General features: G+C 38.4%; 5 protein-coding genes across 5 annotated transcripts in view; 3 read left to right on the top strand and 2 right to left on the bottom strand.

Annotated features, from left to right (window-relative positions):
* The window catches only part of LOC111800283 (phosphatidylinositol 4-phosphate 5-kinase 9-like), a 7,219-nt gene extending 6,784 nt beyond the window's left edge, over positions 1-435 (bottom strand). The window contains exon 1 of the mRNA XM_023683903.1: positions 97-435. The gene's annotated coding sequence lies outside the window, so the exon portion shown is untranslated. The remainder of the gene's footprint in view (positions 1-96) is intronic.
* A 6,057-nt stretch (positions 436-6,492) lies between these two features.
* LOC111800957 (thaumatin-like protein 1b) lies at positions 6,493-7,399 on the top strand. Its single transcript, XM_023684893.1, has 2 exons — positions 6,493-6,598; positions 6,701-7,399. The coding sequence occupies exons 1-2, from the start codon at positions 6,544-6,546 to the stop codon at positions 7,369-7,371; spliced, it is 726 nt and encodes a 241-aa protein (XP_023540661.1). The 5' UTR covers positions 6,493-6,543; the 3' UTR covers positions 7,372-7,399.
* Positions 7,400-7,407: 8 nt separating this feature from the next.
* On the bottom strand, positions 7,408-9,291 carry LOC111800956 (UDP-glycosyltransferase 73C6-like). The gene has a single exon (XM_023684892.1). The coding sequence runs from the start codon at positions 9,004-9,006 to the stop codon at positions 7,522-7,524; it is 1,485 nt and encodes a 494-aa protein (XP_023540660.1). The 5' UTR covers positions 9,007-9,291; the 3' UTR covers positions 7,408-7,521.
* Positions 9,292-9,697: 406 nt separating this feature from the next.
* On the top strand, positions 9,698-12,331 carry LOC111799856 (UDP-glycosyltransferase 73C4-like). Its single transcript, XM_023683340.1, has 2 exons — positions 9,698-10,545; positions 11,440-12,331. Exons 1-2 carry the CDS (start codon positions 9,831-9,833, stop codon positions 12,207-12,209), a joined length of 1,485 nt encoding a protein of 494 aa, XP_023539108.1. The 5' UTR covers positions 9,698-9,830; the 3' UTR covers positions 12,210-12,331.
* Positions 12,332-13,436: 1,105 nt separating this feature from the next.
* Positions 13,437-16,055, top strand: LOC111800115 (UDP-glycosyltransferase 73C4-like). Its single transcript, XM_023683701.1, has 2 exons — positions 13,437-15,062; positions 15,145-16,055. Exons 1-2 carry the CDS (start codon positions 14,348-14,350, stop codon positions 15,912-15,914), a joined length of 1,485 nt encoding a protein of 494 aa, XP_023539469.1. The 5' UTR covers positions 13,437-14,347; the 3' UTR covers positions 15,915-16,055.
* The last annotated feature ends 57 nt before the right edge of the window (positions 16,056-16,112 follow it).

Below are 16,112 nucleotides of genomic sequence, written 5' to 3'. Positions count from 1 at the left end.
AAAAAAAAAAAAAAAACTAAACAACTGAGGTTTCATTCATCAACATCAAAATAAGCATGTACGCAAAATCAAAACAGAGAGAAAGAGAGATTGTACCTCCGGAGAAGAGAATCAAAGATAGAAGTTGCAGACAAATGGGAGGAGAGAGAGAGAGGAGGATCTGAAGAGAAAATTGGTGGAGCAGAAACGAAGTAGGTGGGATTGGAAGTGGAAAAAACAGCTTCAGAACTTTTCTGGGACTCGCTTTCGGATCGATCGCTTTCAGTTGAATGGTAAGGATTATGGATCAAAATCCCGGTAGCTGATTACTTCAGAACAAAGCCAGCACTCTATCTTAATCTTTAGCCAGTCGTTGCTTCCATAAGAACACGAACTTTTTCAAATCCAAATTCCTCCCACTTTCATTCGCCTCTCTTCCCCAACCCTCCCCAGACGTCTTTTTCTTTATTATTAAAACAAACATATATATATATATGTATATATATATATATCTTTTAATTTATCTATATTTTCAATCTATAATTTTTTATTACAAAATTCTAACATATTCAGTCCTTTAAAATTTTAATAAAATCAAATTTAAAGCATTAATATTTATAAAAATATTAAATATGTCATTAGCCACAAATTAAAAATATAGAAATTAGTTAAATATTTTTTTAAAAAAACAGAGATTAAAATTAAAAATAAATCAGAAGCATAACTAAATTGGTAATTTTACATTTTCTTTTACATATACTTTATACTTATCTACTGAATTATCGCAAAAATGTAATGTATATCTTATAGTTANGAGTGCTTACCGCAGGAAGAAACTATTGGCTCCAACTTTCGTTCTTTGATCTATGAATAGAAGAAATAAGAGACTTTTTAGCATGAGTATAGAACAAAGTCTTCCAAGAAAATAAGATAGGTTTAGGGAACATGATAAAATCCATTAATATTCCCTGTGAATAACCTCAAAATATGAACAGAAACAAAAACAAAGAAAAATCAACTTTATATATTCGCAAGTTTTCAGGAAAGATTTAAGAACAGTAAGATTCATAGGTGGTAAGAAAGCAAAGAACCAAAAAAAAAAAAAAAAAAAAAAAAAAAAAAAAAAAAAAAAAAAAAAAAAAAAAAAAATTATATATATATATCTTTTAATTTATCTATATTTTCAATCTATAATTTTTTATTACAAAATTCTAACATATTCAGTCCTTTAAAATTTTAATAAAATCAAATTTAAAGCATTAATATTTATAAAAATATTAAATATGTCATTAGCCACAAATTAAAAATATAGAAATTAGTTAAATATTTTTTTAAAAAAACAGAGATTAAAATTAAAAATAAATCAGAAGCATAACTAAATTGGTAATTTTACATTTTCTTTTACATATACTTTATACTTATCTACTGAATTATCGCAAAAATGTAATGTATATCTTATAGTTATCTACTCATCTATGGTATTTTATTATTATTATTATTATTCTTTCTTTTTTGCATTTTCCAATCTTGTCCTCTTCTCTTATTTAGTAATATTAATTAGGGAATAAAATAATAATCAAATTATTAATTAACAACGAGTTGATAAGAATACAAAACCCTCGTGTATATTTATATCGCACCGCTGTACGGCTATATATTTATCAATTATATTTTATAAACTTTCTAATTTCTAATTTTAAATTAAATAATTAAATTGCATTTCTCAATTCCTTATGTTTAGATTTAACATTTTAGTAACATGGTCAAATTATATATTTCCGAGAGAAAACTATCCCCACAAGCTAATACAAATCCTTCTCAACATGTTTATCCTCACTCACATGGTCCCCACATTGCTCTATTACTTACTATTTGTTTCTAAGAGTGACCAGCCCTATGAAGTTTCTATGATTGAGCTACGGAAAAAAAAACAGTGTACATTATTGGTAAATAGTAACTTTCAATTCTTTTAAACTTTTTTTAGTCATCATTATTCTTACCATCGCTCTCATTCTAATGTGATTTCGCCACATTCATGTACTCATTGTTAGGAATTACAAATTTCCATTGGTACGAGGCTTTTTGGGAAGCCCAAAGTAAAGTCATAAAAGCTTATACTCAGAGTGGACAATATCATATCATTGTAAAGAGTCGTGTTCATCTAATAAAGTAAAGCCTCGAGAGTTTCATGCTGAAAGTGGACAAGTTAAATAAGTATTTTCTTTTATTTTACGATTAATAATTTTGAATATTTGAATATTTAATTGTTAAAACTTTTTCACTTTTGTAAAAACTTAACAATGATTGAACTTACCCAATCAAGCCAAAAAGAAAAGAAATTAAAAAGTTATCATCGCATGAAGATCTAACTATTTAAAAAAAAAATGTAGAATTGCAATGGACCACCGTAATATATATTTATTAAATAGTGACTATGATTAGTCTTTGATTAGTAGGGGTTGATCATATTATAATATTTAATTATATGTTGTTTATCATAAAGGATAACTTAAAATATCATTTTCTATTTATTAATGCAATAATATACTTAATTATTTAATGTCAAATGTTTTTTTTTATATATAATATTTTAAAATGCATAATTTCTATACAACTTCTTTTACCTTTCACCAAAAAAAAAATAATAATAATAATTAAAAAAAAGGTTGAAACTTTCAAATTTTAGGACATGGTTTATTAATCGATATTATAAACTATGACCACTAAGTTCGAGCTTTGTAATAAATTAATTTTTAATTAGTTTTTGTATCGAAAAAATATTTTAAAAATAATCCATCTGGCTCACAAAAAAGTGACTTGTAAAAAACACAAAATTAAAAATTTTAAAATTTTATTAAATTAATGTAAATAAAAATATTTATATAAATAATAATTGATGGCTTATCTAATTTGTTCGAGAATTATTAAAGTATTTTTTTTTTATTATTTTATTAATGAGAGTTGAATTGATAAAGTCTAGTGCTAGTAGGTTGGAAAGGCATAAGCATCCAAGTGATGGACTTTTGGGAGATTAGATTGGGAATAAAGGTGGTCGGTACGACAAGTCGGAAATGACCAAAACCTCTCCATCATAGAGAGATGTCGGTTCATTATTTTATGGTCACAGCCGACGTTGCCGTCCCAACTTAAAAAACGACCCATTTTTTTCTTTTTAATAATAATTACTCAATTAATCACTAATTTAATTACCCTAATCTAATCTAATTTAATCCCTCCCTAGTCCCTTAATTCTCCTAATCTAGCTGCATCTGACGTATTTTCCATTTAATGCATGGACTAATTGTTAGGTATTTTTATTACTTAATTAATTTGTGAAAAATACCCTAATTTAATATAATTAAATAAAAACTTATATAAATTTGATAAAAATAAAATATATTAGAAAAATATCTAATCTTTGTCGCTTATTAATTATGAACGTATGGTGGAGCCTCCATTTGACCAATAGGACTCTATTATTCTGTTTGTTAATTAATTGATTAATTAATTAATGTTGTCCACTCTATTTCTTTTGCCCTTTACCATTAAATGCATATCTATTACACCCATTTAAAGCCTTTTTAAGTTTTTCAATTAAATATTATTTAATTGTTAATTTAAAATAATATAATGAATCACCAACCAAATTACACATCCTTATGAGCAATTGTTCAGAGAAGCACGACGATAGAGATTCCATTTAATTTAAGTTGATCTAAGTCATATGCTGACCTTCTTATTATAATAAGGGTAAAGGGTTCAGCTTGCTGCTCGCTTTTAAGCAATTCCATTGCCTGAACCTCGTCAACTCGGTAAAGCTACTTTGCTCTTTACATTTTTATCTAAAAAATATCTAAAATAATATCCTTAAATACTGACCGTGAAAAGGATAGAAGAAAAATTGAATATATATATATATATATATATTTTTTGAACAAATTTAAAAAAAAATTAGTTTTGATTGGAATTTGATTCTTTAAGTTAAGTTTTGATGGGAGAGTCTTAACCCTACGCGTACTCCTTGTTTCAAATATTATTTGTAATGAACATTGGAATGTAAGCAAAGTTTAAATTAGATGTCAAATTGTAATATTTTATGTATATAATATGATTTAATGCTTCCATAAATGTCCTATTCACAGCCCACATCTTTTAGTGGAAGAAATGGAATTGATTCCACCTTCAATTAAATTATTCTTGAGTGGAGGATAGATAATTAAGATATCTTATCTTCCCTTTTAAATTATAAACGTATATTATCATTAAAAAAAATTTGATATGAATAAAATTACGGTCTAAATATGCCAATATTTGTGAGACTATCCTATATGAGTCGTGGAGGCTCAACATATACAACCTTGATTGACCAACCAATTCATTCAAATTGGTTCAAACTGATATGGCTCGCACGCGTAGGAGTGCACTTCCAAAGCATGCTAAAAAATATTATAGTTCTTGTTATGTCTATCAAAAACTCCATATCGAACGTAAACATCAAAGTGTGTATCACAAGCATCGTATCGGTAGCTAATAATAATGGATTTGAGCATCAAAAATTAAATAGACCTAAGATTTCAAAATTTCAAATATTATGAGTTCTTTTGGATCCCAATTCCAATACGATCCCCATGTCTCATTAGCCCATACGGCCCTGAAAGAATACCTATGCTTAAAAAGATAAACCCTAGATTAATAATACTATAACTCCAATGATCTAATTGTTGAATCAGTTGAGACTTATAATAATTATTATAAGAAAAAAAAATAAGTGTTTCTTAAAACATTGTTCTCTTCGTTCATGTATTGGATCTCGTCAAAGGAAAATAAATGGCCCAGCTACGCCAAGGAAAAGAATAGAAGAAGCATTTGACTCCTTCATGCAGGCCCCACTTGGCTCGGGGGGATATAGCTCAGTTGGTAGAGCTCCGCTCTTGCAATTGGGTCGTTGCGATTACGGGTTGGATGTCTAATTGTCCAGGCGGTAATGATAGTATCTTGTACCTGAACCGGTGGCTCACTTTTTCTAAGTAATGGGGAAGAGGACCGAAACATGCCACTGAAAGACTCTACTGAGACAAAGATGGGCTGTCAAGAACGTAGAGGAGGTAGGATGGACAGTTGGTTAGATCTAGTATGGATCCTATATGAACGGTAGTTGAGTTGGAGTCGGCAGCTCTCTTAGGGTTCCCTCATCTAAAATTCCTGGCTAAGGCTTTTGTTTGTTATTGAGTGGGCGCGGAAAGCAACAGTGATGGGCGCGGAAAGAGCCCAAAAAGGCTGTCAATAGTTCCAATCCAACGGCCTAATAAGAACTTTTAGCAATATTATTTATTTTCTCATAATTATTTTGTTTTTTTAATAAAAAAAATTAAAGTTATATTCAAATTTTAAAACCAATTCTATTTTTTATTTTTTATTTTTGGTTTTAGCTTTAATGACGGAAATTACGAAACTAAATTTTAATTAATGTAGCATCGAGATGCTACATGTAATGTCTCAATCCTACCAACGAAAAACACGAGGCATATCTCTTCATAACATCGAAACGTTGTGTAACGACCCAGATCCACCGCTAGTAGATATTGTCCTCTTTGAACTTTTCCTTTTGAGCTTCCCCTCAAAGTTTTAAAACGCGTTTGCTAGGGGAAGGTTTCCACAGGTGGTTTGAACTTTTCCTTTCAGGCTTCCCCTCAAAGCTTTAAAACGCGTTTGCTAGGGGAAGGTTTCCACAGGTGGTTTGTTCTCATCCCCAACCAATATGGGACATCACAATCCACCCCCCTTAGGAGCCAGTGTCCTCGCTGGCACTCTTTCCTTATTCCAATCAATGTGGGACCGCCCCCAAATCCACCCTTTTTGGGGCTAGCGTTCTTACTGACACACCGCCTCGTGTCTACCCCCTTCGGGGAATAACGAGAAGGCTGACACATGGTCCAGTGTCTGGCTTTGATACCATTTGCAACGACCAAGATCCACCGCTAGCAAATATTGTCCTCTTCGAGCTTTTCCTTTCGGGCTTCCCCTCAAAGCTTTAAAACGCGTCTGGTAAGTGAAGGTTTCCACAGGTGGTTTGTTCTCCTCCCCAACCAATATGAGACATCACAGGTGGTAAGATAAAGCTACCCTTGTGATTTGAGTGACTTACATAGTAGTAGTATCTCAACGCTGCTCCTTCGAGCCTTTTAATTTTTCACACTCTATCATTCAAAATCCATAATTTCTCTAAAAAATCTCGATTCTCGTAAACTCAACAAATACATACACGAAATTAGTCAACTTAAATTTTCGTATCGCAACCTCCATACTAAATTAAATGATACTTAAATAGTAGCATTACCATTTTAAAGATAGCTTCTGAATTATACATTAACATATTTAGTTCTAAGCTTGTTATCCATCACAATCAATTTATTAAAATGTATATATAAATATTTATATTTGTAACCGATTTATATATCAATAATTTGATACTTAGTAAATTCCATAAATAACCCTGTATTTTTTTCCCTATAAATTGAGTCTTTCTCTACCATAATTAACTACACTACTCATCAGTATCAATCAATGGCTTTCAAAACTGCTCTTATCCTCCTTCTCCAAGTCTCCCTTCTTGCAGCAGGTAACCTTAATAATTTTTTATTATTTTTTTTAAAGGTACAATAATGATATTTAAATATTTATTTTAATTGATTATATAATAGTAATATTGGAATATTTGCAGGGGTAATTTCGGAAGATGTGGTATTTGTCTTCCAGAACCAATGCCCGTATCCCATCTGGCTATCTTCAGGCGTAGCAACCGGATACACGAATCTGAAGATGAAGTCGGACACTTCCAAGACGTACACTATGCCATACACGTGGAGTGGCAGCATCTGGGCCCGCACCAATTGTTCCTACGACAAAACACTTAATTTCTCCTGCGAAACCGGCGATTGTAGGTCAGGCTCTATAATCTGCGACTCTCTACCGGCTATCCCAGTCACCCTCCTCAACTTCGCCATTAACCAATCTGTCGTCCACTACGAGCTCAGCCTTAAACACGGCTTCAACGTTGCGGCCAAGATCCAGCCCGACGGTGGCTACCTCGTCGATGGCGGTTTCGGCGACTGCCCTGCCGTCGGCTGCGTTGCGGACTTGAACCACGTTTGCCCTCCAGTGCTCTCTTTCAGTAACAAAAACGGCGCGAATGTCGGCTGCTACAGCCCGTGCGACAAGTTTGGGCCGCCGAAATATTGCTGCAATGTTCCTGGTTGCCACCCGGATCCGTACTCGATTATGTTCAAGCATTTGTGCCCGTCGGCCCATGTATATCCCGGCGACGATCGACCGCCGATATACGGATGCACTGGTTTTAAAGCTATAAATGTAATTTTCTGTCCAATCGTTTGAATAATCTTCCGTTGGGGGAAGTTAATAATGGGAGAATTGTTGAATAATTCGAAAGAATCAATAGCTTTTTAAAAGTGTTTTAGAGTGTATCTCTCAAATTCTCGCATAAGCTCGAGTTTATAATTAGAACCATAACTTACACCACAATCATCAGCAGCTTCCATTCTTGGAACTTCGACCATGAGCAATCAAATCTTGAATGAGCATTTTGAGATTCCGGTGAGACGAACCTCCTTCTTCCATGGCGGTCTTCGCCTTATTCGCAAGCTTCTTTGATCTCTCTCTCATCGCTTCTCTCTCATCTCCATCCATTACAGTTTCTATGGCTTCTCTCACTTTCTCTCTCTTCACCAGAACCAGTTCTTCATCTTCCCTGTCAAAATGCACAACCGTTTCCTCTCCCACACTCACGCCCACCTTAAGAATCTGTACGATTAGCTTCTCGTTGAAGATTTGATCTGCAAATAGAGGCCATGTGATCATTGGGACACCGGCCGATATCCCTTCGATGCTTGAATTCCAACCGCAATGTGTCAGAAAGCATCCAATGGCAGAGTGGGAGAGTATCAGAACTTGTGGCGCCCATCCACGAATCACCAAGCCTCTACCTGAAACTTTCCTCTCGAAATCATATTCCTCTAACCATTTTAGTAATTCCTCTTTGAGATTGGCTTTTCTTATGACCCAGATGAATGGTTTGTTCGATGCCTCCAATCCCAATCCCAGCTCTATGAGCTGCTCTGTTCCCAAATTACAGAGGCTCCCCAAAGACGCATGAACCACCGAAGAGGGTTGCTGCCCATTGAGCCATTTGATGCATTCGTGTTCGTTGATTGAGGCTTTGTTGCCTCTTTCGGCTTTGTCGAGTTCGTTGTCGTTGGAAAGCGAAAGAGGGCCGACGCACCAGACGTTCTCCGGCAATTCTCTTCCTTTTTTATACTCTGTTAAATACTCTGGCTCCATCTCCTCAAATACATTTAAAATGACGCCGTACGACTGCCGATCAGCCTCCTTCATTGCTTGACCAAATTGGGTCGCGTAATCATCCGTGCCACGAGGTAGGTGCGACTTGAGAAACTCCACCGGATCGGGGAAGTCCGGTACCGCCACGAACTCAGAATCAGACAGGGATTTCCAAACATCGGATTTGCCGAATAAACGGTTGAGACAGAGAAGGAAGAAGCAGCTCAAACTGTAGAAAACGAGCCGGGGGACATGGAATTTCTGAGCGAGCTGGAAGGTCCAAGGAATACACATGTCGGAGATAATGCAATTCGGACGAGGGGTGAGCTGCTCGAACAATTTCTCCGATGGGTCGTAAAGGAGACTTAAAACTCTGTAGAAATGGGATAAGTAAGAAAGTGAAGGAAGTAAGTCGACATTCTCGCAGCCTTCTGGGATGCCGGAGTTTTTGGTCCATGGGAATTGGAGTTGAACGACGTGAATTTGAAGGCCGGAATCAATGGCGCGAGTGAGAACAGAGTGGTAGCGGGCAAAATTGAGGGGCGTGGTGACGATGGTGACTATGGCGCCATTGCGAGCGAGAAGCTTGGCGAGGTCCATCATGGGGATCATGTGGCCCTGCGCCATGAAAGGGAAGAGAAGAAAGTGAAGTGTATCGCTGTGGGGCGCCATGGCAGAGTCGTGTGGTATGAGAAGGCCGTTCTTCCGAGCTATGGGGCTCTGGTTTCTATTATATAACTCAATGGAGGCGTGAGGTAAGTGCGTGCATCAGCATTTTGGTAGCATTTGACCTCCCATTGGGCAGTGGGCCGATCAATTGGGTAACAATATTAGAACAAGCAAAAGGTTGGCGTTCTCGAGGTTTCTTTCGGAGATTCATCAATTTTGATTTGAATTCTCTACGTAGGAATTGTCATTTCTTGTTCCTACTTTTAATTCTTTGTAATTATTGAAATAGGAGATTACGTTTTTTTCAATCTCATACATAGATCTCACGACTTTGGAATTGGGAATCGGAGAGACCCGCGCTACTGGCAAATCAAATGGTAGAAAATTTGTGGATAGATGGACCCGCTTTCGAAATCTTAGTCAAGCGTGAGATTAGAGACAAGTTCCTTCGAGCCTCCTCTAGTGGGGACGTCAGATTTCCTTAGAAAAGTAGAGTGGAGAGGAAGGAAAAGGTTCTCGATCGAATCTGGATGTGGGTACCAAATCCCACCACTGAAATGTGAACGAGATTAGATACCCTTATGGTGTATCTATATATATAATTGAAGCAACCGAAAGACGTGGTTGAGTCTTCCATCACATGCTACAAATCTCCCACTATAAAATACAAGAACACAAATACCAAAAAGAAGATTTTTATTAAAAAGAAAATACTTTCTAGCTGTTTCTCTTGTTTGTTCTTCATGTATAATCAAAACATGTGATTTGTAGCCACACATACGCAGCAAAGAGATATAAGTCTGTGTACCTTGAGCTCACAGGCTATCATGGCTGCCAAATCCAAGCAACCGCCTCACTTCCTTCTCATCCCACTCATGGCTCAAGGCCATCTAATCCCCATGGCCGATTTGGCCAAGCTTCTAGCTGAAAATGGAGGCAGAGTGAGCCTGATCACCACCCCACAAAACACATCGCGAATCAACTCCCTTCTCTCCCACCCAAACCAATCACAAATCCAAATCCTTCACCTCCAATTCCCACCTCAGCAGCAATCCGGCGTTCCACAAGGCTGCGAGAATTTGGACTCCTTGCCTTCACTTAGCTTACTCCCCAAATTCTTGTCGGCAACATCTCTTCTCTGTCAGGCAACCGAGGACTTGTTCCAGCAGCTGTCTCCCAGACCGAGCTGTGTGGTGTCGGACATGGCGTTGCCTTGGACAATTAAGGTTGCCCAGAAGTTCAATGTTCCTAGACTTGTTTTCTACAGCTTGTGTTCGTTGTATCTGTTGAGTATGGCGAATCTACGAGCCACAGGTGTTATCGAAAAAATCATGTCTGCTTCTGATTCCGAGCTAATTGCTATGCCCAATTTGCCTGATAAAGTCGAGTTCACTAAGCCGCAAATTATATGCACTTTGGATGCTGAGTTCATGGAGTGGGCCAATGAAACGGGCAAAGCTGACCAGGCTTCCTATGGTATCATTCTCAACTCTTTTGATGCTCTCGAACCAAAATACCTCGAGGAGTTCAAGAAGGCCACAGGTACCCAATTGCACCCTCCCTTCTTCACCCTCGTCTTAAAGCATGCACATTGCATGCCAATAGTGTTAGGAATCAATAGTGTTAGGAATCACGGGCCTTCACAATAGTACGATATTGTCCATTTTGAGCATAATCTCCTGTGGCTTTGCTTTTGATTTCTTCAAAAGAACTCATATCAATCGAAATAGTATTCATTACTTATAAATTTATGATCTCCCAATTCCACACCATCCTCAATAATCCTTTCCTCTCGAACAAAGTACACCATAAACTCTCTCTTGAGACCTATTGAGTCATGCCCCTTCATTGAGGCTCGATTCCTTTTTCTTGAGCCCTCAAACAAAGTATACATTTTGTTTGACACTTGAGTCACTTTCGACTACACCTTCGAAGCTAGCCTCCCTTGAAGCCTATGGAGCCCTTGAACAACCTCTCCTTAATTGAGGCTCGACTCCTTTTTTTTGAGCTATCGAACAGAGTACACCTTTTGTTCGACACTTGAGACACTTTTTAACTACACCTTCAAGATTCACAACTTCTTTGTTTAACATTTGGTGATTATATTGACATGTCTAAGTTATGAGCATGACTCTAATACCCATATTAGGAATCATGAACCTCTACAATGGTATGATATTGTCCATTTGAGCATAAGGTTTTATGACTTTGCTTTTAGTTTCTCCAAAAAGCCTCGTATGAATGGAGATAGTATTCATTACTTATAAACTCATGATCTTCACCTTCATTAGCTAACGTCCGATTCTCTCCTAACAATTCTCAACAGTAATGTCATATTAGACTATATAGGACTTCCATTAACAACATTCTGATCTTGACTGAGTAAAAATTAACTAGAGTTATTGAATTATTTATCTACGTTCATTAACAACGTAGGATCAGACAAAGTTTGGTGTGTTGGGCCCGTTTCACTATGTAACAGAGACACAGCCGACAAGGCTGTCCGAGGCAACAAGGCCGCCATCGACGAACATGAATGTCTCAAATGGCTCGACAGACAACAGCCCGGGTCAGTCATCTACGCTGCACTCGGCAGCTTATGCAACATAGTAGCAGCGCAAATCATAGAGCTGGGGCTGTCTCTAGAGGCATCGAACAGGCCATTCATTTGGGTCATAAGACAAACAGAAGCCACCAAAAACGAACTAGAAAAGTGGCTGTCAGAGTCCGGGTTTGAAGAGAGGACCAAAGAAAGAGGGCTGGTGGTCCGTGGCTGGGCTCCGCAAGTGCTGATATTATCACATCCGGCAGCAGGAGCCTTTGTCACACACTGCGGCTGGAACTCGACCATCGAAGGGATCACGGCGGGAGTGCCGATGGTGGCGTGGCCGCTGTTCGGGGACCAGATATTCAATGAAAGATTGATCGTTCAGCTGCTGAAGGTTGGGGTCAGCGTGGGGGTGGAGAAGAGTGTTGTGTGGGGAGGTGAGGAGGAAATTGGGGTTCAAGTGAAAATGGAAGCCATTAGAGATGCAATTGAGAAGGTGATGGATGGAGAGGGAAACATGGAGATGAGAAGAAGAGTGAGGGATTTAGCTGAAAGAGCAAAGGCCGCCATGGAAGATGGAGGCTCTTCTAATCTCAATTTGAAGCGGTTGATTGAAGATATTACGCATCAGGCAGAGGTTCCCGAGGCCCACAAGTAGTCATTTATAAAATACTCAATAAGCAATCTATTTGTAAACTCTCGTCGGACTTAATTCTTACAATGATTTCTTGAGCTATGTGCTCCTATCCTAACATTGGCGTTCGCCATTACCATGGCTTATTGTCTACGCTAGCCTTATACGACTTATGCATACCTAAACCCTATACACTCCTATTTTAGGATAGATAACCAAATCCCTCTGGCCATAATGTAGGGAAGTTGTACTTAGCTTTTTGTTTACGTTTTTCAAAATCTATTCTTAATCCAGTGCTATTGGCATGTGAGGCAACTTGCCCTATAACGAGTCCACTGGTAAGTCTCGTATGTTTGAAGTAACCTGTGCACTATACGCAAATGAGTACTTTGAGCACTTGCATCCTATATGAGTTATCTACTAGGTGCAACCTAGTCGCATATGTACCCTCTACGACACTTGACATCCCTTGTGGGTGACAACTAACCAATACGTATCAAATATATCTTAACTCTACTGAGAGTCTACGATTAGGGTTGTGCCCCAACTATGCCTACTTAATTGCCTTGTGACACAAAAATACCTATGGGACCTAAGGTGGATTCAAAGATTAAGGAAATGTGCAATAACTAGTAACTACTCATGTTCATGCATATTCTCATCGAACCTCTCTAGGGCACATAACATATATATAATATGATATTCGAGCATACAAGAGTAATTAATCTCTATAACATTCTACTATGCATAACACACACATATATATAAAAATGTCCAACATGCTCAATCAATAGATTTATGAATATACGAAACATGCTGGAGTCCTCATATAATTAAGACTAATCAGAGTTCACAACATACAAGCAAGCAGAAGCTTTAAACATAATATCGCACTAGACTAGAAAATGAACACGTTTCTAGATTTAATTATTACAACTTAATTAATTAGTTTTGTCGTCGTATTTTTTAATAAATATCTAATTTATTGTCCTAATCTAGTATTACTTAAAAATAATTAATGTAATTACGTACTCATGGTAGACTTTGGAAGATGGGTTCAGGTCTTGAAGAATTTCTAAAAGTCCTAAATTGAGGGAAAAATTAAAATTATTAAAATAAGGGCGAAATTCTTATTAAAATGATATAAATTGGGCAAAATAAGGAATATCGGTTCGAGTCGGTCGAGTTGGGCAGCCGACCGGTTCAGGTTACCTCTAATGAACCGGGTCGAATTTGGGCAGGCGGTTTGAGTAGGCGGGTCGGGTCGGGTCGGTCTCTCCTTCTTTTCGTCGCGCGGTGCAGGGGACGCCGTCATTCTCCTCGGTTCTTCCTTTCCTTCCCGTTCTCTGTCTTTGTGCATTTGCAGAGAACCCATCGTTCCTCTGTTTTTTTTTCTTCTCTTCTCCAGTTCCGACCACCATGGCGCCTCCTCCGTTCACAAAGTGTCGAAACTTCGCCGGCGCAAACTGTGCGTAGCGTTGCTGGTTGGTTGCGGGTTTCTCTGAGTGCGAATCGATTGTTAGCTTCCTCCATTGGCGACGCCTTTCCACGAGTAGGGTTCTCGGTCTCTCTGGGTTTTGTTCTCTGTTCAAACTATGTAAGAGTGTGAAAGATACATTTGTAAACACTCTGTCTTGTAATGATTGGCCACCGCTAGGAGATGCAAGGGAACATCTCATCTTCAAATCACATTAACACTTCGGACTCGATTTTACTTTCGCTTCCACTACAACAATTAGGTATCATCAGAACATTTCAATATGACATTTAAGAGCATAGTATTAGGGGTATTAGAGTATGGAAGGTTGGTGGGAGGTCGGTGGGATTGCACGAACCATTTGCGCCCCCAAATCCTCTGGAATCTGGCCTCTGTTCCTCTTTCCTGACAGGCGGCCAACGCCAGTGTACTCTGTTTTTCTTCCTTTATTCATCTATTATATTGAAGCTATAAAATGAGGTGTTTAGCTCATGCTACACACCTCCCACCACAATAATACAAAAACACAATCACCAAAAAATGCGGTTTAAATGTTTTTGTCTGTTCTTCCTCTAAAGTCAAAACATGTGGTCTCTACCCAAACACAACGCATGCAGTAAAGAGATAGAACACAGAAAGAAAGAAAGAAAGAAAGAAAGCTGCAACCTTGAGCTCACAGGCTTTCATGGCTTCCAAATCCAAGCAACCACCTCATTTCCTTCTCATCCCACTCATGGCTCAAGGCCATCTAATCCCCATGGCCGATTTGGCCAAGCTTCTAGCTGAAAATGGAGCCAGAGTGAGCCTGATCACCACCCCTCAAAACGCATCGCGGATCAACTCCCTTCTCTCCCACCCAAACCAATCCCAAATCCAAATCCTTCACCTCCAATTCCCATCTCACCAACAATCCGGTTTTCCCCAAGGCTGTGAGAATTTCGACTCCTTGCCTTCACTCAGCTTACTCCCCAAATTCTTATGGGCAACGGCTCTTTTCTGTCGGGCCACAGAGGATTTGTTCCAGCAGTTGTCTCCCAGACCGAGCTGTATCGTGTCGGACATGGCGTTGCCTTGGACAATTAAGGTTGCCCACAAGTTTAATGTTCCTAGGCTTGTTTTCTACAGCTTGTCTTCGTTGTATCTGTTGGGTATGGCGAATCTACGAGCCACAGGTGTTATTGACAGAATCATGTCTGCTTCTGACTCCGAGCGAATTGTTATTCCCAATTTGCCTGATAAAGTCGAGTTGACTAAGCCGCAATTTATCTGCACTTTGGATGCTGAGTTTATGGAGTGGGCCAATGAAATGGGCAAAGCTGACCAAGCTTCCTATGGTGTCATTGTCAACTCTTTCGATGGGTTGGAGCCAAAATACCTTGAGGAGCTCAAGAAGGCAACAGGTACTCGATTGCTTTCACCCAAAACCTTAATTCTATGTTATCGAATTACTGAATTGTTTATCTATGTCCATTAACAATATAGGATCAGATAAAGTTTGGTGTGTTGGGCCTGTTTCATTATGCAACAAAGACACAACCGACAAGGCTATAAGAGGTAACAAGGCCGCCATTGACGAACACGAATGTCTCAAATGGCTTGACAGACAACAGCCTGGTTCAGTCGTCTACGCTGCACTCGGCAGCTTATGCAACTTAATAGCAGCACAAATCATAGAGTTGGGGCTGGCTCTAGAGGCATTGAACAGGCCATTCATTTGGGTCATAAGACAAACCGAAGCCACGAACAACGAACTAGAAAAGTGGCTGTCAGAGTCCGGGTTTGAAGAGAGGACCAAAGAAAGAGGGCTGGTGGTCCGTGGCTGGGCTCCGCAACTGCTGATATTATCACATCCGGCAGCCGGAGCCTTCGTCACACACTGTGGCTGGAACTCAACCATAGAAGGGATCACAGCAGGAGTGCCGATGGTGACCTGGCCGTTGTTCGCCGACCAGATATTCAACGAGAAGTTGATCGTTCAGCTTCTGAAGGTTGGGGTCAGCGTGGGGATGGAGAAGAGTGTTATGTGGGGAAGTGAGGAGGAAATCGGGGTTCAAGTGAAGATGGAAGGCATTAGAGGGGCAATTGAGAAGGTGATGGATGGAGAGGGAAACAAGGAGATGAGAAGAAGAGTGAGGGATTTAGCTGAAAGAGCGAAGGCGGCCATGGAAGAAGGAGGCTCTTCTCATCTCAATTTGAAGCTGTTGATTGAAGATATTATGCATCAGGCAGAGGCTCGGGAGGCCCAAAAGTAGTCATTTATTCATTGCTAAAATGCTAAGTCCACATTTGAATTATGGATGTTCTTACCATCTCATACAATCTTAATATTGCTTAGAACACAGTTTTATAATTCAAGTTTAATTTATATTCTCTCCCTCTAAACACTTTTAAGAGTTAAAATGACTAAATAGACACGAACCTCAAAAATTATATGTAAAAATTTGTTCTCA

This window comes from Cucurbita pepo, chromosome LG08 (genome assembly GCF_002806865.2).
Source record: "Cucurbita pepo subsp. pepo cultivar mu-cu-16 chromosome LG08, ASM280686v2, whole genome shotgun sequence".
Taxonomy (NCBI): domain Eukaryota; kingdom Viridiplantae; phylum Streptophyta; class Magnoliopsida; order Cucurbitales; family Cucurbitaceae; genus Cucurbita; species Cucurbita pepo.
Note: the sequence above shows the minus strand (reverse complement) of the source record. Positions and strands in the feature narration are given on the sequence as shown.

Bases quoted from the DNA above. Each gene is read 5' to 3' on its own strand.
- LOC111800957 (XM_023684893.1), top strand. From the start codon at position 6,544: ATGGCTTTCAAAACTGCTCTTATCCTCCTTCTCCAAGTCTCCCTTCTT. The intron at 6,599-6,700 runs GTAACCTTAATA...GAATATTTGCAG, and splicing joins AGTCTCCCTTCTTGCAGCAG to GGGTAATTTCGGAAGATGTG.
- LOC111799856 (XM_023683340.1), top strand. From the start codon at position 9,831: ATGGCTGCCAAATCCAAGCAACCGCCTCACTTCCTTCTCATCCCACTC. The intron at 10,546-11,439 runs GTACCCAATTGC...TTAACAACGTAG, and splicing joins GGAGTTCAAGAAGGCCACAG to GATCAGACAAAGTTTGGTGT.
- LOC111800956 (XM_023684892.1), bottom strand. From the start codon at position 9,006: ATGGCGCCCCACAGCGATACACTTCACTTTCTTCTCTTCCCTTTCATG.
- LOC111800115 (XM_023683701.1), top strand. From the start codon at position 14,348: ATGGCTTCCAAATCCAAGCAACCACCTCATTTCCTTCTCATCCCACTC. The intron at 15,063-15,144 runs GTACTCGATTGC...TTAACAATATAG, and splicing joins GGAGCTCAAGAAGGCAACAG to GATCAGATAAAGTTTGGTGT.